Consider the following 24779-nt stretch of genomic DNA (forward strand, 5'->3'; position numbering starts at 1 on the left):
GAATTGTACACTATGTACACTGGCTTGGGATACAGAATTTGCAACAACTCCATTCATATTTAACAATGATTTGGAAGAAATCATCGCTGATAAAGTTTGCAGATGACACAAAGATTGGGGGTGTGGTAAATAATGAAGAGGACAGATTACTGATTCAGAGTGATCTGGATCTCTTGGTAAACTGAGCACAAGCAAACAATATGCATTTTCATATGGCTAAATTCAAATATATGAATAAAGAACATAGGCCATATTTGCAGGATGGGGGACTTTACTCTGGAAAGCAGTGAGTCTGAAATAAAAATTGGGAGTCATGGTAGATAATCAGCTGAACATTAGCTCCCAGTGTAAGGCCATGGCCAAAAGACCAAATGCAATCCTGGAATGCATAAACAGGGGAATCTTGAGCAGGAGTACAGGGGTTATATTATTTGGCACTGGTGGTAATACTGTTCAGGGCATGATCATCGACACAGAGGCACAGTGTCCCATCTTTCTGTTTAACAAACAGGATGCCCCCCATCCCAAGGGATTTGGAGGGACGAATGAAGCCCTTGGCCAAATTCTTCTCCAGGTAATCCTATAGGGCCTTGAGCTCAGGTGCTGGTATGACTGCTGCTGGAATGCTTGTCCTGTTCTGGAGCCCACAATTCAAAAAGGATGTTGATAAACTGGAGAGAGTTCAGAGAAGGCCCAAAAGAATAATTAAAGGATTAGAAAGATGAGGTCGGTAAAGTAATATCTTTTATGGAACCAAGCTCTGTTGGTGGAAGTTACAAACATTTGAACTACACTAAGTTTTCTTCAGGTCTGGGGAAAGAAATCAGAGCATCTGAGGCAAACAGAAGTTTGGACAGACAGTAAGCATAGGAGGTAACATGTTGTATAGGAGGTCGTTTGAAATGGAGTGAGCAGTAGGAGTTAGATAGCTATGCACAAGGGATTTGAAGTGGGCCATTAAGGATTTTTTTTTTTGGTATGTTAGGACTTATTTATGTTAAGTGACCTCCTCTTCAAGTACAGGGCCAAAGGTCAGAACGCCATTTAGAACTTGACAGTACAAGGAATGCAGAATATTTTTTAGATTGAGGGTCCCATACAATGTTTTGGTCCAAAGAGAGCAATGGTCCAAATTGCTGCTGTGGTCCAAGTGTTCAGTGATCCTCTTCATAGCCAGTTGGGAGAGGATTAGTATGAGGGTTGTGAAACAGAGTTTTGTTCCCATCTCCCCATGGGAAGGGCTTGGTCCGGATGCGGAGGTGAGCATAAGGAACAAATTCATCTCTTTCATGTTCATGCTGCATCTTTAAGTAGCAGTTCAGCATGCATACACCAACACCAGGAAGAGCAACCACAAAAGACAGGATCTTCCATGTCCGAGCTGTCCCAGCCTCCCTGTGAGCCGCTGCCGACATGATCTGTCCCAACGGGGCTGCAGGCTGGTGTGTGTTACAGATTGTCGGAATGAGCCATGATACCAATGTCCCTATTAAATCCATGATCTTTAGTGACTAGCACCATTATGAATTTATGTTCCCAGGCTCAGCTTTTGAAGGTGTTGTGCAGGTTTCCTTTGAAGATGAATATTGAAAGATCAAATATGGAGTGATCACTTTGTGAAAAGTGTTTACCCAATGGTGTGATGGTGTTTTAGTCTTTTATCGTTTAACTGTGAGAGTTCATTTGAGGATACGAAAACATGCCTTATAATGATAGACTTAAGGAGCTCAATCTATTTAGTTTAACAAACAGAAGACTAAAGATGACTTGATTAGATTCTACAAGTATCTACATGGGGAACAAACATTTAGCAATGGGCTTCTCAATCTAGCAGAGAAAGGTATAACATGATTCTATGGCTAGAAGTTAAAGCTAAACAAATTCATACTGGATACAAGGTGTAAATTTTTAACAATGAGAGTAATTAACTATTGGATGCTTCATCACTTACAATATTTAAATCGAGATCAGGTGTTTTTCTAAAAGATTTGCTCTAGAAATTCTTTTGGGGAAGTTCTGTGACCTGTGTAATACAGATATTGAACTAGATGATCACAATGGCTCCTTCTGGCTTTGGAATCTATGAATATTTTACTAAAATACCTGATTTGAAATTTCTTTAGAAATCCTCATCACTTTATTCTCTTTGAGGGAATCAGGGTTTTTTTTATTCCAATACTTAAAACAGAGTTATTTCTGAAAGCTCTTTTTGTACATTGTGGCTCTAAAAGCTGGAACAATCTCTCTCTCTTAATGGAAATGCTTACTTAACACTTTACATTTTCAAAGTACTATGCAAATATTCATCAATTAATCTTATAACAGCTCTGTGATTTTAGTATATGAGGAAAACAGACAAAGACATCAAGGTCTAAGACAAAGATTTTCAAAAACTTAATGGGAGCTGCAAAGTGCTTAGCTCTTTTGAAAATCAGGGGACTTTTTAAGTGCTTAAATAAGGATCTGGTCTTTGGTGGCAGACCCAAGATTAATGCTGAGGAGTTCTTGACTCCTAGCCCTGAACTCAATTCACTAGTTTTAAACGTTTGAATGCAATTATTATATTATAAAATTGTTTAAAATATGTGCTGTATGCATAGGAATGTTACTATAATGTATAATTTCTTTTTGCCTTCCATTATGATGTACTGTTCTTTGTCTGAAAAATATTTACTTTATTATTGGTGTAATATTGAAAAAGGATGATGGAGTGTTCTATAGCTATGTTGTTTGGTTCTGGAATTTACTTCTCAGGGCAGGTCTATATGGGCACGTGCGGGAAAATTAAGGCAAATCAACTAACGTGCAAGATCACTGTGCATAAATTAAAGCATGTTAAGTTTTTAATTAAAAAAATGGAGTTTCTGCAAATGAAATTTTTCACAAAAATTGTTTGACAAAAGTATTCAGGTTTTCGTAGGAAAAAATACAAAATAGAGGGTTTCTAAAAATAAATCTGCATTTTTTGGCAGAAAATTTGACAAAAGAGAATTTTCATTGTCATCAATTTTTCATGGAGGAGGGGAGAAATACCAACCAGCTCTAGCTCTAGCTTTACTGGGAAGGATGCTATATTGATGCATGTTGTTCTCAGCTCCCCAGGGACACTCCTTGTATCGAGATATTTGTTAGAACGCATGACACTCCTCATTCTTGCTCCAGCCCATTTACTGTGAGGAAAACGGCTGGAACAGTGTAAAGGTACCCTAAAAATGATTCAGGTGTGAGAGATTCCTGTGATGCGGGCTCTGTAGAGGACAGGTAAATCTGTCCTCCAAGGACCCCTGAAAGCTCTGGTGTACAGGGTGGGAGGAGCCCATCAGGGGTTGGGCCACAGCATGCAGCACTTCAGATTCCAGGCAGCACTGAGGCCTACAGAGTGCCTGGGGATACAGTACTGTAATTTAGGCCTGATCTACACTACAGCATTAGGTCGACATAAAGCAGCTTACGTCAGTGTACACGCTACAGCCTTGCTCCAGCCGACATAAGTGCCCCACTACACTGACATCATAACTCCACCTCCACAAGAGGCATAAGGCTTAAATTGGTGTAGTTAGGGTGAATGCAGTGTCCCTGTGGACACTGTTATTTACATCTACTGTCTGTCATTCTTATCAATTTCACGGCTCCGCTGGAGTCCAGTTGGCGGGGAGTGGGGAGCTGAGCTCCCGGCAGGGAGCTACGTGTGGAGCTGTGAGCCCTGGCTCTCCACCCCCCCCACTGTCCCTCTTAAGTCGGTGGAAGCGCTCCTGGTTAGGATGTGCACCACCAACAGAAGAAGGGCAGTGTGGTGGCTGTGGGTCAACTTAAGTCTGTTGCACAGACATGTCTTTAGACGGGCCCCCAGGGCTGTTTGTGTTACACTGGAGACCTCTGAGCTATGCCAGCCCTGTCTTTGCCTTGCAGGTTAACAAGAGGTGCACCTGACCCCAGCCCCTGACACTGGCTACTCACACAAATTCCAGATCCTCTGCCCCCAAAGGAGCAGCGTACCCCAGTTTACCAGTTTTATCTTGATCCACCTCTCCTGTATAAAGCACAGCACTTGTAATGAAACAAAAGAAGGTTTATTTAAGAAAAAATAGAGATTCCACTAGAAACAAGAGAGAGTGCTGGAAACAAACAGTTACAATAAAAAACAAAATCATAAAATACAAATGTGGGGCCTACATTTATTAATAGTTACTTTTCCCATCTAATAAAGTTCAGTCCGTGGCTTCATAGGAACCAAGATCCAATTTTTCATGAAATAGCTCTGTTCAACAAGATTTCTCCTGTGAATGGATCGAGAGTGACTCTCCCCACTCTGTTACACTGAAACAATCTCTTATCTTTATTCACAGAGCGATCCCCTATCTGGTATAATGGTCCTTTTTTTACCTCCAAGTGGTTTTGATTGTTTGCAATTGTCTTTCAGAGTTTTCCACTGACTGTTCTGTGGTGGGGCAGTGGAAGACAATTGAATTGCATTACATCACCAGCTAGCCAGGGAAAGATGTTAACTCTCTCCTGCATGAATAGGTTGTCACTGAGTAATATTATTCCCTGGTTTGACGTTATTGACATAAACTGTGACTGAATAGATCATTGTTGCAATCACTGTTATATATTTGCAGCAAATATTGTACAAAGGTTTTCGAGTGAGGTGTCTATGACAAGGTTATGATTTGCTGGTTATGATTATGCTGTCTGTATGTGTGTATCATTTTTGTAATTGAAGTTATGAATATTGGCTATGTACTTGTATCTCGAAGTGTTTTAATTCTAAGTAGCCTCAGTGAAGCTTCTTGAGCAAGGACTATTTTCTGTAAGTGCCCAATCAAGAAACACTTAACTGTCAATGAATTTTGGGAGATGCCAATCCACATCTGAGCTTTCCTGGAAACATTCAAACTAACATGTAAACAATGGTGTCGGCCTGCAAACTGAGTCATGCATGGCATGCGACTTGCCCATGTGACTCAAGCTCCATCTTGCTGCTGTGATTTTTCCACAGTAAGAACAAAGGGGTGTCCTTCCACAGGGCAGAGGATATAAAAGGTCCTGGAAACCCTCCATTTTGTCGTCAAACCTGTTTCATACTTCTGGAGGAATCTTGCTATAAACTGAAGCTCTGCACAAAGGACTGAATGACCCATCCCAGCTATGGATGTACTCTAGAGACTTGATTTGAACCTGCAGTTTATTCCATCACTGCTACAAGCCTGAAACAAGAACTTTGCCATTACTGTATGTAATTGATTTAATTTAACCAATTCTAGCTCTCATCTGTATTTCTTTCTTTTGTGAATAAACCTTTAGATTTTAGATTCTCAAGGATTGGCAACAGTGTGATCTGTGAGTAAGATCTGATTTGTATATTCACCTGGGTCTGGGGCTTGGTCCTTTGGGATCAGGAGAAACTTTTTTTTCCCTTTTACAGGGGTATTGGTTTTCATAAGCATTCATCCCCATAACAAGTGGCACTGGTGGTGATACTGGGAAACTGGAGTGTCTAAGGGAATTGCTTGTATGACTTGTGGTTAGCCAGTGGGGTAAAACCGAAGTCCTCTCTGTCTGGCTGGTTTGGTGTGCCTGAGAAGTGGAGAAACCCGAGGCTTGGGCTGTGACTGCCTTGCTCTAAGCAATTTGCCCTGAACTGATACTCTCAGAAGTGTTCCACCAAAGGCAGCATCGTTACACGTGGTGACTCCTTTGAACTTTAAGACCATATGGGCACAAACTCAAGAATAGTTACATTATTCCTTCAATATTACCTGTGCACACATCATGCTATAATTATAAACATCAGTAAACTGCAAGCTTTCAACAGAGACCTTGCATGTTACCCTTTATAGACAAATGCCCTGTAAGCAATCTATTTGATGTAGTGAGTTTGTCAGGTCTGAGATGAGAGCCATTTGCAAAGAACAGGGAGACCCGTTGCCAAGGGGAAAACTACTATTCATCACAGCTGTCCGCCTGTCAAATTTCAAGTCCTTGTTCCAATGCTTGGGGAATGCTAATGCTTTTCAACACCTTTTAAATGATTTTTTTCCCCCCTAGCCTCCTTGGAAATAGCTCGTTTTTTTTTTGGCTGAAACTTTCCAGAAACAGTCAGCCTGAGAAAGACAACTTTCTTAGCGTATGCACAATGTGCCTCAGGTGGCACGTGACCAGGATTCATCACCAAATTTGGTCTGCTGGTTGGATCATTAGCTTCCCAGGCTTGGAAGTGCAATGAGAACGCTGATCCATGGCCCCCTGTTAGCTGAAAAAGAATCTTTAATTGGGCAACCTTAATAATAAGCGGTGCTACCAGGCCTTCCTATACTATATATAGGGCAATTGACAATGACAGTTTCAATCTGGCTGCTTTGTGCCGCTCCAGTGATGCAAAGCAGCCATAAACTCATTTTAACCATCTACTTAGGCCAGTTTACAGTGGCCACAGCATGCAAATATACAAGGAGTCCTGCAGGAAATAGAGTAGATACTATTTTGATACTATATGAATGCTAACAAAAAATCAGTAAGTTGGAGATGATGCAGATACATCACAGTCTAAGATTTCAGGAAGTACATTTTAACAATTTCCTGCACTGTTTGAACACTGTGACAGGAAACAAACCATGGCAAAAGAGTGTCTTAATGAAAACTTTCAAGCTGCCAGGACATATTGTAACATAAAATTGGGCATAAAAAATAGATCTGTACTGCAGGTCCCAGGCAAATGAGGACATCAGTGTGGCTGGAGCATATCAAGTGAAACAGCTGTTTTTGTTGCAATTAAGACTTAGCGCTTGCAAGCGCAGGCCAGCAGTTCAGACTATAGGGGTGTAAATTGCAGCATGTGCTAGCATGCTGTGCTATAACTTCCCTTTGTGGACATTGCAGACGTGAACTAAAAGGTATCTAGTTAGCATTAATGCTGTCCTGTTTAAAGAGGACTACGCAAAGGCGAACTAGGTAGACTTTATGTACAGTTTGTGCTCTGAGCTTCCACATGGGGGAGTTACAGCACAGTGCACTATTGCGCTCTGAAGTTCACACCCTTGTAGTCCAAACTTCAGGTCTGTGTAGACATAGCCTGTGTTTCAGTGGAGCTGTTCCAATAAGCTTCAAGGAGAAACTGTCTGCTCATTACAAACAAGGTTATTTGTTCAAAGATGTATACAAAGTAAGTCATGGTGTAGTAGTAACATACACATGGTTGGCAAATATCAGCAAAATGGCTATCATTTGCCACTAGCATAATATTTGGACATGACCCTGGATAATCCTGTGTTTGAAGAATAAGAGGTGTTGGTTTCAAGAGAGAAACGTGTAGAAAAGTTGTAGCAGCACTGCCAATTAGATTCTTGATTCTGACAAATTTGTGGCGCATATATACGTATGGACCACAGGGTTCCAGACACCACATCTCATCTTTAATTAACATAATTACATTCTCACTCAAATAAAACACCCAGGGCCAAATTAATCCATAGTTTAACTCCACTGATGTATTTTGCATCTAAAGTGGTCATTGTTATTTATTATCTACACTTCTAGTATTCCCTGTTCTTCACCCACATTTGCATATACCTACTACCAATAATAGTAGAAAAAACAAAATTACAATAATTTTGAGGATTAAAACAGGGTGAATAGGTAAAATAAAAACTAACCTTTTTTTTTTTTTTTTTTTTCACAAAAGCAGTTTTGTTCATTGTTTTTCAAGGGGTCATCTTTGTTGCTTCCAAGAATTTGAATAACTTCTGGGTATCTGTATCTATTCAGGGAGCAGCAACAACACCACATGACTCAAGTGACCAAACACAAATAATGAAAAGTGATTTGTTGAAATAAGGTTCTCAAACAACTCAGAGTCCGAAAATTGTTTGTCTGGATTATTTAGCAAATACTTATGATGAATATATTCAGATTTTCTTTGATTCAGCTTGCAAACTATTTGCCAGCTAAAATGATGGCTAAATTCTCAAATGTGTCTTATATTGAGTAGCTCTACTTCTGTGGAGTATTGTGCCTGATCCGAAGCTCAGTGAAACCGAAGGAAAGACACCCATTCACTTTAGTAGGCTTTGGATCAGGTCCTTAATTTGTAACAAATATATTGACCAACTCTAAAGAGGGTACAGGCTTAACTCCACTTTCTCCATTTTTGAAATTCAGTCAAGTATGCAGTTACCTCCAAGTTCTTTAGAAATGATTCCTTCTCAGGAGCTTCCTCTGAATCTTTGTTAGAGTGCATAGTCTCTCACCGGTTGAGTTGCTGTGTCTTGTAATATTTACTCCTAGGATTATTTATTGGTAACCTGATTAATTTAGACTCCTGCAGCTGCTGCCTGCCAAGAACTGTCAGTCTTTCCTCCAGAAAACAAGCAGTTCCCTTGCACTCCTGCCAGGGCTTAACTGCTGTGCTGGAATTGGAGATACATCTCTGCAGTGTCTTTGGATCCAGGTTTCATTTTATCTGATCTGCTATAGGCTTTGGGGAGAAGCTTTAGATAAGTTAATTAAGGTTTGGCCTACCTTGCTCTTCTTGCAGTCTTCTCTCTCTGGCAGGTGTCTTTCTCTACTTCCCCCCAAACTCAGTAACAAGGGGAGATGGGCCACCTCTTGTGTAGGTAGGAGGAAGGGGAATTCATGGTCCTGTTGGTAATGATTTTTGGAGTCCTGGTTGTTTCTTTACCACAGAATCATCCACCCTCTCTATCTTGACTGCATAGCTTTTAAAAACAAAATCCTGTGGATGTATAGATTCCAAGGGCAGAGAGAACCACTGTGATCATCTAGTCTGACCTCCTGTATAACACAGGCCATAGAACTTCCCCACAATCATTCCTAGAGTAGAGCTTTGGGAAAAATCCAATCTTGATTTAAAAATTGTCAGTGATGGAGAATTGACCATGACCCTTGGTACCATAGGAAAGCCTCAGTATATTAGATCAACGCTATTAACTTTATCAACCAAATTTGTAATCTCATCAAAAAGGATGTCATTAATTTGGCAGGATCTATTTTTCACAAACCCACATTGATTGGCATTAATTATATTACCTTCCTTTAATCCTTTATTAATCAAGTCCTGTATCAGCCACTCCATTTTCCTGACCAGGATCGATGTCAGGCTGACAGGCCAATGATCGTCCTGGTTGATCTGTTTATCCTTTTGAAAAATTGGCAAGCAGTTAGCCTTCTGGAAATTCCACTTTTCTCCAAGATTTATTGAAAATTAACATTAATGGTCCAACTAGCTAACCGGCCAGCCCCTATAAAACTCTTAGATGCAAATTATGTGGACCTGCTGATTTAAAAAGTCTAACTTTTACAGCTTCTGTTTAACATCCCCCAGAGTTACCAGTGGAATGGAAAGAGTGTTATCATCAACATGACTTCATCATCTGTTTTTTCCCCAACTATCGAACAGAAGTATTTATTGAACACTTCTGTCTTTTCCCCATTATTATTGATAAGTCTACGATTTCCATATAGTAATGGGTTCTTTTTGTTCCTAATATATTTTAAAAGCTCTTATTGTCCTTAATTCTGTGGGTCATAGATTTCTCCTTGTGTCCTTTGCTTCCATTATCAATTTTCTACAGTTCCTAACTTCTCATTTATATTCATTACTATCAATTTCCCCTTTCTTCCATTTCTTATATATTATTTTTTAAAATTTTATAACCATCTTTACTTCCCCTCTAAACCAGGTCAGTATTTTAACCAGTATGGCCTCTTCCTTGATTGTGGCTTTTTGGGCATCTAGTAAGTTGTTCTTCCATGATTCCCAATTATCATTCAAATTTTTCTGATTAAATTCTTCATCCCAGCTGATTTAGCTCATAATTGTTTTCAGCTTTGTGAAACTGGTCCTATTAAAACAGCAAGTTACTAGTCTGGACTTTATTCTACTTGTATGTTATGTGGCAAAATACCTTGTTCGCCTCAGTAGGCTCAGTCCTTTTTAGCCTTGGAGACTCAGGTTTGGGGCAAGGTGAATCCTTATAGGTGGCACAGGGTCCTGTTACTCCTCTCCTCAGTCAGTCCCTTGTGCTTGTTTTCCTTCCCTTCTGGGGAGCGAGTGCAACCTCCCTATTGGGAAGGTCTGGTGTCTTGCTGCAAACAGCCTACTGGCAACTTCCCTGCTCCTCTCACTCCCTCACCCTTCCCCTCCTACCACCCAGGGGAGGGTTTAAAAAGGTCCCAAGTAGTTGGAGTCAGCTGAACCAAATTGGTTCCCTAGCAACCCCTTTTCCAGCTGAACCTTATTGCCCCGAGTGGTTCTCTCTCCTCTGTGGATAGGGAGGGGGCTTTTAATCCCCTGGGACTAATTACTACCCCCCCTTTTGTAGCTGTTTGTCCTGGGTTTACCACATATTTCCTCCCCTTCCCTCCCCCCCCCCCCCCCCCCCGCTCAACACTATGGGTTTGGGCTACTTGGGTTGGCAAACAGTGCACTCTTGACAGGCCATCTGCATTGCCATGTTGGATTCCAGACCTATGTTGTACTCTGAAGTGGAAGGGTTGAAGCGACAGGAACCATCTCGTCACTCTGGCATTTTTGTCTTTATTTTGGTGCATCCACTGCAGCGGGGCATGGTCCGTGACAAGGGTAAACCTCCGTCCCAGTAGATAGTAGCAGAAGCTTTCTATGGCCCATTTTACCGCCAGGCATTCTTTTTCGACAACGGTGTATTTCCATTCCCTAGGCAGGAGCTTCCTACTGAGGAAGAGGACGGGGTGTTTGTCAACCGTGACCATTTGTGAAAGTACCGCCCCCAACCCTACATCAGAGGCGTCGGTTTGTAGGATAAACTCCTTCCCCCAGTCTGGGGCCACAAGTATGGGGTCAGTGCAGAGGGCCGTCTTTAGATCTGAAAAAGCATCTTCAGCCGCGTCCATCTTACTATGTCTGGGCCCCGAGCTTTCATTAGGTCCGTTAATGGGCATGCCCTGGTGGCAAAGTGGGGAATGAACCATCTGTAGTACCCTGCTAATCCCAGGAATGCCTTGACCTGTTTTTTTCAGAGTGGTCGGGGCCACTTCTGTATAGCTTCTAACTTGTTGAGTTGGGGCCTCACCACGCCCCTCCCCACTATATACCTGAGGTATTTGGCTTCAGCTAGCCTGAGCGAACACTTGGAGGGGTTTGCCGACAGCCCCGCCTTCCTCAGGGTATCCAGCACTGCCTCCACCTTCACCAAGTGTGTCTCCCAGTCGGGGCTATATATGATAACGTCATCAAGATAGGCTGCCGCGTACTTGCCATGTGGTCGCAACAGTTTGTCCATGAGCCTTTGGAAAGTAGCGGGTGCCCCATGCAACCCAAAGGGGAGGATGGTGTTCTGATATAGTCCCTCTGGAGTTGCAAAGGCCATCTTCTCTTTGCCGGCCTTGGCCAGGGGGATCTGCCAATAGCCCTTGGTCAGGTCAAGGGTAGACATAAACCGTGCTTTTCCCAATCTGTCAATTAGCTCATCTATCCGGGGTATAGGGTGCGCATCAAACTGGGACACCTCATTCAGCTTTTGGAAGTCGTTGCAGAACCTCACGCTGCCATCCGGTTTAGGCACTAAAACCACTGGACTTGAGCATTGGCTATGAGATTCTTCAATGACTCCTAAGGCCAGCATTTTCCTGATCTCTGTCCTGATCTCCTCTTTTGGCCTCCGGGATCCGGTATGGCTTGATGTTCACCTTCACTCCAGGCTCTGTGAGGATGTGATGGTGAACCTCAGTAGTCCTGCCTGGCTTTTCTGAGAACACATCCTGGTTGCGTTTAATCAGGCTGATCACTTCAGATCGTTGCTCCAGAGTCAACTCCGGGGATATTCCCACTTGGTCGGGCTGGTTGCTTTTAGGGGATGGTGCCCCTAGCACAACCACATGCGCTTCTCTATCCTGCCATGGTTTCAGCAGATTTATATGGTAGATCTGCTCCAGCTTCTGGCGACCCGGCTGTCGGACCTTATAGTCGACTTCTCCTATGGCTTCTATTATCTCATATGGCCCCTGCCACCTGGCCAGGAGCTTGCTCTCTGCTGTGGGTATGAGCACCATTACCCGGTCTCCCACCTGGAACTTCCGGGTCGTTGCTTGGCGATTGTAGTATGTCCGTTGGACCCCTTGGGCCTTCTCCAGGTGTTCGCGCACAAGGGGGGCGACTTGGGCTATCCTGTCTTTCATTTGCAATACATGTTCAACAATGTTTCTCCCGGTGTTCAGCTGTTCTTCCCAGCCCTCTTTGGCCAATATGCCCCTGGGGTGGCGACCATATAACAGCTCGAATGGGGAGAATCCAATGGGAGCTGGGGAACCTCCCGTATGGCAAACAGCAAGTAAGGCAGCAGGGCATACCAGTCTTTCCCGTTGCGACTAACCACTTTCCGTAGCATGTTCTTCAATGTTCTATTGAAGCGTTCGACAAGACCATCAGTCTGGGAATGATAGACTGACATCCTGAGGGTCTGTATATGGAGCATTGTACATAGGTCCTTCATTAACTTAGACACAAAGGGGGTCCCTTGGTCTGTCAGGATCTCTTTAGGTATCCCTACTCTGGAAAAAATCCAGACTAATTCTTTGGCTATGGTCTTGGATATGGTGTTCTGTAGGGGTACGGCCTCAGGATATCGGTTGGCATAATCTAGTACTACCAGAATGTACTGATGACCCCGGGCTGACTTCTCCAGTGGCCCTACTAAATCCATAGCTATTCGCTCAAATGGAATTTCAATAATTGGTAGAGGTATCAAAGGGGCCCTTAGGTGTGGTTGGGGCCCGTGTAACTGACATTCTGGACAGGAGGTACAATATCGCTGGACAGCCGCATAAATGCCAGGCCAAAAAAACCTCTGCAGAATCCGATCAAGGGTCTTATCTACCCCTAGATGGCCCCCAAACAGATGGCTGTGGGCCAGGTCCATCACGCCCCTCTGATGCTTCTGTGGGACCAAGAGTTGTTCTACGACTTGCTCTTGGCCCTGGACTACTCTGTATAGCAGATCACCCTTAATCACATAATATGGCCTTGGGCCCTTGACTCTCCCCTCCACGGGGACCCCATTTACCTCGACTACTTCTTTATGAATATTGCTGTATATTGGATCATTGGCCTGATCCTGACCAAAATTCCCAAGTGAGGTCCCCATTTGTCCAAACTCAGGGGGAATCTACCTCTGTCTCCTTCCCTTCCTCAGGAAAACCCCTGGGGAACAAGGTCCGGCTATTGGGTCGTTGATCTCCTGCCCCGCCCCGCTGTCCATTGAGCCACCTCTTTCCCCTATAAGCGTAGATTTCTGGTACTGGGTCAAGATCCTCATTCCCCTCCTTTTATCCACCCTCCGTTCCCTCCGAGTCTTCCAGGGCTTTCCTGGTGGGGAGAACAAATCCTGGCCAAATTCGTGGAAGGCCAGGGGGGCATTATCTATCTGGGCCACCCCCTGGGTCCCGGGTTCATTATTTTCTTCCACCTTCTCCCCAGGGAGTAGATATCAAACACCAGGAAGTCTCATCCGATAAGAACTGGGTAGGGGAGTTTCGGAACTACTCCCACCATCACCTTAGTGGGGTTTCCGAGAACTTCTATTTTTACGGGGATGGTCGGGTAGTAACTGACATCCCCATCCACACAGGATATTCCTGAGCGTTTGGCCCGGGATAGTTGGTCCTGCCAGACCAGCTTTCCCGAGACCAGCATGATTGCACTTCCCAAGTCTACTAATGCGGCAGTCTCTATACCATTCATCTTAACGGGTCTAGTGTATCTATGCGGGACCATCGCAACCCCTATTAGACTTATTAGATCACATGGTCCCCCTATATCTCCCAGTTTGCATTGCATGGGCTCTTCTAGATTTGGGCATTGGGCAGCGATATGCCCCAATTTGCCACATGCATAACATCGGTACCCTGCTCGGGGCAGCCCCCGATTTTTGGGGCTACTGGGTGTTATCCCCTAAGTCTTTCTCCCCCAGTCCTCAAGTCTCTCCAGGACCTCTGGCTGCTCTTCAGCCTCCTTCCTCCCCTCCATAGTCCGGCCTGGTGCTAGGGCAAACGGGGGCCTCGGCGCAGAGACTTGTCTCTGATTCTGGTGCCTTCCTTCCCCGGTGGTCCGCGAAAGTTCTTGGGCTGCTAGGAGTCTCTCTACAAGGGCAACTAGTTCATCATAGGAGAAGGGATCGTTTCGGCGGACCCACCCCCGTATGTCTGGCAGCAACCCCCTCATGTACCTGTCCAACACGAGGATTTCCACTGACTTCTCCGGCCCATGGGTCTCGGGGCGGAGCCACTTCCGGGCGAGGTGGATTAAATCAAATAGCTGGGACCTCGGCGGTTTGCTGTCCCGGTATTTCCACTTATGGAAGCACTGGGCCCATATAGCTGACGTCACATCTGACCTTGCCAGGATTTCCGCCTTCAGCTGGGGGTAATCCATAGCTGTCTCTGTGGTCATGTCAAAATAGGCCTTCTGGGGCTCCCCACACAGAAATGGAGCCAGAATACCTGCCCACTGGTCTTGGGGCTTGGTCTCCTGCAGTGCCGTCCTCTCGAAGGTGAGGAGATATGCCTCTGTATCGTCATCCGTAGTCATTTTCTGTAAATAGTTGCTTGCCCGCAGCGGCCGGATCCTCTGGGGCCCATGCCTCAGCGTGGTCAGGGCTTTTCACTACTTCATTCAGGGTGGCTCGATCTTGGGCCTCCTCGTTCATCAGTAATTAGTTCGTCTCCTGTTGGACGCGTACTGACTCTTGCTGGGCAGCCATCTGCACGCTGGTAGCCTCTTGTTGGGCCGCAGTGGCCTGTACCAACGCCTTCACTACATCGTCCTTTTTTTTTTTTTTTTTTGTCATTTACCCTGCCCTGAGCTGGCTTGCCACAGAGCCTTACTCACTCACCACATCCCACATCTGACACCACTTCTTTTAATGATTTGAATGTACATTTTCAAGGGCAACTGTGTGTTTCTTGGGAAAATGGACACTCAGAGAAAGAAAGAATGTGTGTGGGAAGGGTGGGGGAGGGTTAGGAGAATAAACACATGTAAGAAAAGTAATAGATTTATATCTGAATAGGGACTTGTCACTTGCTGTTTAGTGTTTGCTAAAATGTAACATCACCTATCTGGGTAAGTGAGAAATAAACTTATTAAGGAAGACCAAGAAGCAACTTTGCTTATTCTAGCAGCCCTAGTTCCCTTTCTCCTTCTTTTGACTTAATCACCCATGGAATTTGCATGCCTCTGCTCTTTTGGTTCATGTCTGGCTTCTGTACCTGTCCCTTCCATTCACATTCAACAGAACAGCGAGGGAGACTCAGGGCTGGTCTACACTACTGCGGTAAGTCAATCTAATTTTTCTGCAACTTTAGTTATGTGAATAATGTAACTGAAGTCGACATAGTTAGATCCACTTACCGTGGTGGCTACACTGTGCTTTGTTGATGGGAGAGTGTCTCCTGTTGACTTCCCTTACGCTTCTTCACCAGACCTGCTAAATCGACACTCGCTGCATCGATTGCAGCAGTGCCAATCTACCACTAAGTGTAGACATGCCCTCAGAGTCAGGCTGGTGAGAGAGGACAGATCAGAGCATGAATGGGGCAGGCTGTGGGAAATCCCGCTTTCTGACCTACACACATGCTCAGGAGAACAAACCCCAGAGGGTTTTATTTTTAAACAAAAACATGAAGACAAATATGCCAGAGTGTCTTTCTTTATACTGATGACACATTTGTGCTAAAGTAGCTGGATGTGCTCAGATGATTCAGACCACTGATCACAATGATTCTGAGTTTGCTGTCTGTTTCATTGGGGAGGGGGTAAGAAGGCGAGGTTTCCACCTCTCTGCTGCGGGAACTGTGGAAACACACAGGGGCAGTATGTGAATATGTGGAGAGTGTGGGCTAGGGAATGAGCGACTGAATGTTCCCCAGTCCCTGCCTTGACAGGGCTAGAGAGGACTCTTTCTCCAGTGGTGGTGGATGCTACGGATTCTGCCTCTCACTGGCAGGCTCAAATGTGGGACTCCTCCTCCAGCTATGCTGATGCCAGAGCAACTCAGCTAAGGGGTGCTGGAACAGGGGGGGGCAATGGGCCATGGCCCCATCACTTTTTTCCTGCCTTAAGAGCGAGTGATGAGGGGGAGGGGGCAGAGAGGAGGAAACAGCAGGTGGGAGGAGGCTCGGGGAAATAAGCAGGGTGGGGGCAGAAAGAGGTGGAGTCAGGGTGGGGCTTCAGGGAGAAGAGGCCAAGAGGGGGCGGAGCACAGGTGGGACCACAGTCCGGGTGCCGGTGCCCCCTTCACTTCTAGGGAACTTCCGGCGCTTGCATAGCCTCCCCAAACGAAAGACTCACATGCCAACTATGGATTTATATTCTTTTAAAACCTGAGCCTTAGAGCATTTTCAATCCAAAACTGAAAATATATAGATGGAGACAAAGTTATACTGTGAGAGTATGAGTGTCTTAACTCTGGAAGCCTGTGTTTGAATATTTTATTTATGACCTAATTCAAACTCATCTGTCTCAGATGAGTTCTTATTCCATCACTAACCCTATTTCGCCATGATTTGTGGTTTCAACTCACGAAAGCTCCAAGTCTGGAATATTAGCAGTTTTGCAGATCAGCACAGAGATTCATAGACAGAACTTCATGGAAGAATTTGTGCAGTACATCGCTAGACCATAGAGTACTTAGCTTTAGCTGGTACTATCCGTCACTCACTTTTATAAACAGTAACCTTCACCCCATAACTCTGGAAAAAGTAGACAAAAGTAGTGATCCTCCTGCATATATTAATTTTACACTCTACCCATGTAATCATCTTTGTAATAAACATTTTACACTCCACCCATGTAATCAGGGTTACTAGAACTGCTTGTGAAACGTATATCTTCTTGATTCTTTTTTTAACTTATTTTTAGACTCCTGTATTGCTAGGAAATGAAGATGGTAATATCAGGCTCTGTCTGCTAACCTTGATAGCTTTGGACTCCAGATGGATCAGCTCTCTTATCTCAGTCATTCTTTCTTTTTCACAGACTATTAACTTCTTGTTTCAGGACCAGAATATGTAGCTAAATGAATAGATAATCACGTGTCAGGATTTGGATTTTATCCCTCGGGTTCAACATATTTACCATCCCTTGGGAAGTATTTCCTCTTTAAAGTGTATCTGATTTTTGATGGGAGTGTGTGACTGAAAGCAACCCTGTAAACACACACTCTTGTAATAATCTTTGTACAAAATATGCCTTATGAGGAAACATTTCAAAACTAATTACTTGCTGGTCAATAATAGCATGGTGAAATGCATGTAGCAACATTATATGTAAAGTTATGAATTCCCCCAGTAGGATGATGTTAGTACATGTTCAAACCCACCCAGCCCTGCCAAAACAAAAGTTGTTAAACAGATCTATCCTAAACAAAGAAATGTATGTTTCCCTCAATTTACATATAAGTAGTAAACAGGGTCCTTGAGACAGCAAGAGGGGGAGATGGCAGGAGACAAGGCAAATCTGCATTTCAGCATACATGGGGAGATGAGAGAACATGGAGCCACCTTCACCACCAGACTCCATGTTGCCACCTTGACTGTTTGAATAAACTTTGTTTTGAGGGGTAATCCTCAGAAGAATCCACTTCACAGAGTGATTGGGACTATAAAAGTGAGGAGCAAAAAAACCCAAGTTATCTCTCTCCCAATCTCTTTCTCTTCTCTTTTCTCTCAAAAGACAAAGGAACCAGCCCTTTGACTTTGGGGAAGATCATGACCTGAGAATTTGGTCAGCAATGTTGCTGGGAACCTGTGGTAAGGATTTTACCTTGAACAAAGTCTACCTTAAGTTTTAGCTAGAAAGTGTTTTATCTTTATTTTTCTTGTAACTATTTCTGATGTTAATGCCTTATCATAGAATATCAGGGTTGGAAGGGACCTCAGGAGGTTATCTAGTCCGATCCCCTGCTCAAAGCAGGACCAATCCCCAATTAAATCATCCCCGCCAGGGCTTTGTCAAGCCTCACCTTAAAAACTTCTAAGGAAGGAGATTCCACCACCTCCCGAGGTAATGCATTCCACTGTTTCACAACCCTCCTCGTGAAAAAGTTTTTCCTAATATCCAACCTAAACCTCCCCCACTGCAACTTGAGACCATTACTCCTTGTTCTGTCATCTGCTACCACTGAGAACAGTCTAGAGCCATCCTCTTTGGAACCCCCTTTCAGGTAGTTGAAAGCAGTTATCAAATCCCCCCTCATTCTTTTCTTCTGCAGACTAAACAATCCCAGTTCCCTCAGCCTCTCCTCATAAGTCATGTGTTCCAGTCCCCTAATCATTTGTTGCCCTCCACTGGATGTTCTCCAATTTTTCACATCCTTCTTGTAGTGTGGGGCCCAAAACTGGACACAGTACTCCAGATAAGGCCTCACCAATGTTGAATAGAGGGGAACGATCACGTCCCTCGATCTGCTGGCAATGCCCCGACTTATACAGCCCAAAATGCCATTGGCCTTCTTGGCAACAAGGGCACACGGTTGACTCATATCCAGCTTCTCGTTCACTGTAACCCCTAGGTCCTTTTCTGCAGAACGGCTGCCTAGCCATTCGGTCCCTAAACTGTAGCGGTGCATGGGATTCTTCCGTCCTAAGTGCAGGACTCTGCACTTGTCCTTGTTGAACCTCATCAAATTTCTTTTGGCCCAATCCTCTAATTTGTCTAGGGCCCTCTGTATCCTACCCCTACCCTCCAGCATATCTACCACTTCTCCCAGTTTAGTGTCATCTGCAAACTTGCTGGGGGTGCAATCCACACCATCCTCCAGATCATTAATGAAGATATTGAAGAAAACGGGCCCGAGGACCGACCCTTGGGGCACTCCACTTGATACCGGCTGCCAGCTGGACATGGAGCCATTGATCACTACCCGTTCAGCCCGACAATCTAGCCAGCTTTCTATCCACCTTATCGTCCATTCGTCCAGCCCATACTTCTTTAACTTACTGGCAAGAATACTGTGGGAGACCGTGTCAAAAGCTTTGCTAAAGTCAAGGAACGACATGTCCACTGCTTTCCCCTCATCCACAGAGCCAGTTATCTCATCATAGAAGGCAATTAGATTAGTCAGGCATGACTTGCCCTTGGTGAATCCATGCTGACTGTTCCTGATCACTTCCCACTCCTCTAAGTGCTTCAGAATTGATTCCTTGAGGACCTGCTCTATGATTTTTCCAGGTACTGAGGTGAGGCTGACTGGCCTGTAGTTCCCAGGATCCTCCTCCTTCCCTTTTTTAAAGATGGGCACTACATTAGCCTTTTTCCAGTCGTTCGGGACCTCCCCCGATCGCCATGAGTTTTCAAAGATAATGGCCAATGGCTCTGCAATCACATCCGCCAACTCCTTTAGCACTCTCGGATGCAGCGCATCCGGGCCCATGGACTTGTGCTCGTCCAGCTTTTCTAAATAGTCCTGAACCACTTCTTTCTCCACAGAGGGCTGGTCACCTCCTCCCAATGCTGTGCTGCCCAGTGCAGCAGTTTGGGAGCAGACCTTGTTCGTGAAGACAGAGGCAAAAAAAGCATTGAGTACATTAGCTTTTTCCACATCCTTTGTCACTAGGTTGCCTCCCTCATCCAGTAAGGGGCCCACACTTTCCTTGACTTTCTTCTTGTTGCTAACATACCTGAAGAAACCCTTCTTGTTACTCTTAACATCTCTTGCTAGCTGCAACTACAGGTGTGATTTGGCCTTCCTGATTTCACTCCTGCATGCCTGAGCAATATTTTTATACTCTTCCCTGGTCATTTGTCCAATCTTCCTCTTCTGTAAGCTGCTTTTTTGTGTTTAAGATCAGCAAGGATTTCACTGTTAAGCCAAGCTGGTCGCCTGCCATATTTACTATTCTTTCTACACATCGGGATGGTTTGTCCCTGTAACCTCAATAAGGATTCTTTAAAATACAGCCAGCTCTCCTGGACTCCTTTCCCCCTCATGTTATTCTCCCAGGGGCTCCTGCCCATCAGATCCCTGAGGTTGTCAAAGTCTGCTTTTCTGAAGTCCAGGATCTGTATTCTGCTGCTCTCCTTTCTTCCCTGTGTCAGGATCCTGAACTCGACCATCTCATTGTCACTGCCTCCCAGGTTCCCATCCACTTTTGCTTCCCCTACTAATTCTTCCCGGTTTGTGAGCAGCAGGTCAAGAAGAGCTCTGCCCCTAGTTGGTTCCTCCAGCACTTGCACCAGGAAATTGTCCCCTACACTTTCCAAAAACTTCCTGGATTGTCTGTGCACTGCTGTATTGCTCTCCCAGCAGATATCAGGGTGATTGAAGTCTCCCATGTATACTTGTACTCACTTAAAATCTATCTCTGTAGTTAAATAAACTTGTTTTATTTTAATCTAAACTAATCCAGTGTTCAGTTTAAACTGAACTGTTGGGTAACTCCAGTAAAAGTAGCAAACTATTGAATAATGATCCCTTAGAAGGGCAATGGACTTCTAATATCTGAACTGCCCCAGAGAGGGCTGGACAGTGCAGAACTCAAGTTTTTGGGAAAATTTGGGAATGGGAGTGAGTTGGGGTCACCCTACAGGTAGTATCCAAGCCAGAGTGTGGCTGGTGTGTTGCTGTCAGACTGCTGGGGTCAGACTTGCTGGACCAGTGCTGTAGCTATACACCGACACTCACAGTGTGACTTGCATGTTGTTTGGCTGTTTGTGAGCAGCCCAGGTTGGGACCTCCAACAGCAAAGCATTGTGAGGCACCCAAGTTTGCAGGGCAGGTGGTGACACAACTCCTCACTGGTCTGGATTGCAGCCTGAAATGTGACAGAGTGGGATTTCATGGGATTAATATCAAGTTTTTCATTATGAACTTTGGTTCTTTTAAGGTTATGCTTTGTTTCCTTCCATTTATTGGCTTGCTCTGAACGCAAAATCTTACTTTATTCCTTTCTATGCCTTTCCTAGCAGTCACTGTTTAAATTAATTTAGCTTGCAGTTATTTAATACAGTGTAATTAACTATGCAGTTGCACTCTAAGTCAGAACAAAAAGTCAATACACGTATAGCTCTTATTCATTTTATTATGCGATATCTGCATGAGGAACACACATTATGGAAGCAGAAATGGAAGGATATGTGAAGTGAAACTGCAAACTTTGAGCTTGTTCTGGTGCATATAGAATCAGGAAGTACCAGAAATCTCAGAGGAGGCTGTTTCTGTGTGGTTTAATTCTTGTATGATTTCCAGCCTGTATCATAATCAGTGGAACTGAAGTCAAAGAGCCCATGGTCCCTGGAGGAACTGTTATGGACTGGAAACAAGGGGAGCAGGGAACGCAGGTACTTAGGCTGGAAGCAACTCAGCCACATGGACAGAGCAGTGCAGAGGGTTTAATAAAATCCCACTTGTGCATTCAGCTTCACTCTTTTCAGCTGAAACTGTCCAGTTTTTATAGGTCCAAAAAGTGTTCTAATAATTGGATACAATCCAAATAAGTATCAAGCCTTCTGAGTATTAACTGAACAATTCTGACCAGTTTGAGGTTCATCCATTATTAACATTCTGAAGCTCTTTGTAAACAGTATTCTACCATTATAAGTAACAAAACACTTAGCTTTAAATACTGGACCAAATCCTGCAATTTTTATTCAAGCAAAACTCCTATTGACTTGAATGGGAGCCTTCCCTAAAGAGAAGTGAAGGATTTGACCAACAATACACTTTCAGTTTATAAATTCAAGGTAGTGGAATTAGATACACATCATTTTTAGTCTTTTCAAATGCTGGTGCGAAACTGGCACCAAAAAGCTTATTTAAATAAAGCCTTGTTGGCTTCTAATACAACATTGAGAAAACGTTTTATTCTTGAATTCTTAATTTCTGTCTGAATCCATCACTAGCATGCTTTGAAATTAAAACTACAGGGAGTCAGTCTGTTTGGAAAGTCATTTAATAACCCCAGTGTTTGCCTTCAGTGAAAGTATTTTGGTTTAAAAGAATTCTTTGATGATCAAGTATCTCCTTGGTATAAGTAATAGCTATTCTGTGTGGGAAGGAAGCCTGTCTCTATTGATACTCTGCTTTATTTGGCTTTTGATGCACAACTGAAAGGTAATGGAATTGTGTGGAAATAATTCAATATTACAGTAGTAGTTAATATATTCACTCCATCCTGAAGGACTCAAAGCTGAAATATCTATTGCCTTTTATTTTTAATGCAGAAAGGTTTATCAGTTCTTATGGTCATAATGATTTGAGGCACAACATGTAAACAATGTTTTGAAAGGTAGCACTTATTGCATCATTAATAAAACATACAACGGGAGGCTTGGGACTCCTTTAAAGTGATATTTTAGGATTTTGCTAAATGTGAACTCCAGTTAGCCTTAGTGGGAGTTGTGCAGTTAAATTTCCCTCCACTACTTTGAAGATATATTGCTAACTATTAAAGAGCTCAAAATCAAATGTTTTCTTCAATGTAATGCAGCCATTTTGAGGCTAGCATGTGACTAGTGGAAGCGATCAAGGATTCACACAGGGCCTGATTCAAAGCTTGTGGAAGTCAATGGGAATCTGTCTGACTTCCATGGGCTTTGGTTCAGGCCAAGGGTAATGTAACAGCAATTGATGATTGAATTCAGAGCCTATCCTGGTCCCATTTAAGGCAGTGGCATTACTCCTACTAACCTCTGTAAGGCAGGATTAGGCCCAATATGTGTGAAAGTAGAAATCCTGAATTCTAATAGAAATATTATCCATTTAGGGCTATTAGATACACCAAAATCCCACTTGTCCAAAATGTGTTAGTATCATCAAAAATAAGTGGATAAATGGGGCTTCATATAATCTTGTACCCACCTGCATCTCTTGCTTTCTCTCTCTGTCTGCCCCTACTTTTCCTTTCATTGCCTTTTCCTCCCCTCTACTTTGTAGTGTTGCAGTAAGTACTGATAAAAAGGATTTAAGAATAAGTACACCATTACACAAGCACTTATAAATACAACTGTAAGTATTCCATGGAAATAGAATTTATGTATTTATAAGTACCAGTGCAAGTACTTTCATCTCCCTTATTTCCTGATCAATACATGGACACCTACCTAAATAATATAAGCACATGGTGGAAGAGAAAGAAAAAGAGCAACAATGAAATTTTAGTCATATACACAAATTAGCATGCAATAGCAATGAAAATATCTCCTATAAATGTAAATAGATTTATATTTTTTCTTTCCATTATATATATAATATATGTATATGAGTGTGTGTGATAATATTAGATAATCTAGATGATCTAGATCAGTGGTTCTCAAACTTTTTTTTACTGGTGACCCCTTTCACATAGCAAGCCTCTGAGTGCAACCCCCCTTATAAATTAAAAACACTTTTAAATATATTTAACACCATTATAAATGCTGGAGGCAAAGCTGGGTTTGGGGTGGAGGCTGAGAGCTCATGACATCCCATTTAATAACCTTGTGACCCCTGAGGGGTCCTGTCATAAATATAAAGAGAAGGGTAAACCCCTTTAAAATCCCTCCTAGCCAGAGGAAAAATCCTCTCACCTGTAAAGGGTTAAGAAGCTAAAGGTAACCTCGCTGGCACCTGACCAAAATGACCAATGAGGAGACAAGATACTTTCAAAAGCTGGGAGGAGGGAGAGAAACAAAGGGTCTGGGTCTGTCTATATGCTGCTTTTGCTGAGGATAGACCAGGAATGGAGTCTTAGAACTTTATTAAGTAATCTAGCTAGGTATGCGTTAGATTATGATTTCTTTAAATGGCTGAGAAAAGAATTGTGCTGAATAGAATGACTATTTCTGTCTGTGTGTCTTTTTTGTAACTTAAGGTTTTGCCTAGAGGGATTCTCTATGTTTTGAATCTAATTACCCTGTAAGGTATCTACCATCCTGATTTTACAGGGATGATTCCTTTACTTCTATCTACTTCTATTTCTATTAAAAGTCTTCTTGTAAGAAAACTGAATTCTTTTTCATTGTTCTCAGATCCAAGGGTTTGGGTCTGGTCACCTATGCAAATTGGTGAGGATTTTTACCAAACCGTTCCCAGGAAGTGGGGTGCAAGGGTTGGGAGGATTTTGGGGGGAAAGACGTGTCCAAACTACGTTTCCCAGTAAACCCAGTTAGAGTTTGGTGGTGGCAGTGGTTATTCCAAGGACAAAGGATAAAATTAATTTGTACCTTGGGGAAGTTTTAACCTAAGCTGGTAAAAGTAAGCTTAGGAGGTTTTCATGCAGGTCCCCACATCTGTACCCTAGAGTTCAGAGTGGGGGAGGAACCTTGACAGGTCCTGACCTGCAGTTTGAGAACCACTGATCTAGATAATACTTAGTCCTGCCATGAGTGCAGGGGACTGGACTAGATGACTTCTCAAGGTCCCTTCCAGTTCTACGATTCTTTGATTACATACAGGCAGAATATCATTCCATGAAATGGGCATTTTTCTTTAGGATATTTTCAAGGTTATGCTGTTATTAAAGATGGTTCCTTCTTGGCAGTAGGATTTGTCCAGCACTACTGAACAGTCTTTCCACAGGAGCGGGGTTTGGCAGTGTGGTATTACATTTGATAGAAAGTTTAGCAACAGGTGGATAACTTTTCAGCTGATCCAGTTCATGTGCTGGTTCATTGAGGAATTGCATCCCAGAGTCAGATGCAGATGCCCCCAAACATAAAAAGCCATAGAAATTAGTGGCAGCTTTGGCTATTGCAGATTGATCTATAGGTTTAGGTAGGGTATCACAACAAACCAGATCTTTTAAAAAAA

General features: G+C 43.4%; 1 protein-coding gene across 2 annotated transcripts; it reads right to left on the reverse strand.

The window, feature by feature from the left end:
- Positions 1-817: 817 nt before the first annotated feature.
- On the reverse strand, positions 818-18523 carry LOC102945930 (cytochrome c oxidase subunit 6A1, mitochondrial-like). 2 transcript variants are annotated; one of them, XM_007055353.4, is made up of 2 exons: positions 18513-18517; positions 818-1432 (listed from the first exon to the last, which is right to left on the reverse strand). In XM_007055353.4, exon 2 carries the CDS (start codon positions 1413-1415, stop codon positions 1155-1157), a length of 261 nt encoding a protein of 86 aa, XP_007055415.1. In that variant the 5' UTR covers positions 1416-1432; positions 18513-18517; the 3' UTR covers positions 818-1154. The 2 variants fall into 2 exon arrangements, 1 of the variants encoding a protein (XP_007055415.1); XR_006291265.1 differs by having other exon boundaries at positions 1267-1405; positions 18513-18523.
- Positions 18524-24779: the final 6256 nt, after the last annotated feature.

The sequence above is a fragment of the Chelonia mydas genome, chromosome 5 (assembly GCF_015237465.2).
Source record: "Chelonia mydas isolate rCheMyd1 chromosome 5, rCheMyd1.pri.v2, whole genome shotgun sequence".
Classification (NCBI taxonomy): domain Eukaryota; kingdom Metazoa; phylum Chordata; order Testudines; family Cheloniidae; genus Chelonia; species Chelonia mydas.

What these genes read in the sequence shown, in the direction of transcription:
- LOC102945930 (XM_007055353.4), bottom strand. Translation starts at nt 1,415, where the DNA reads ATGTCGGCAGCGGCTCACAGGGAGGCTGGGACAGCTCGGACATGGAAG.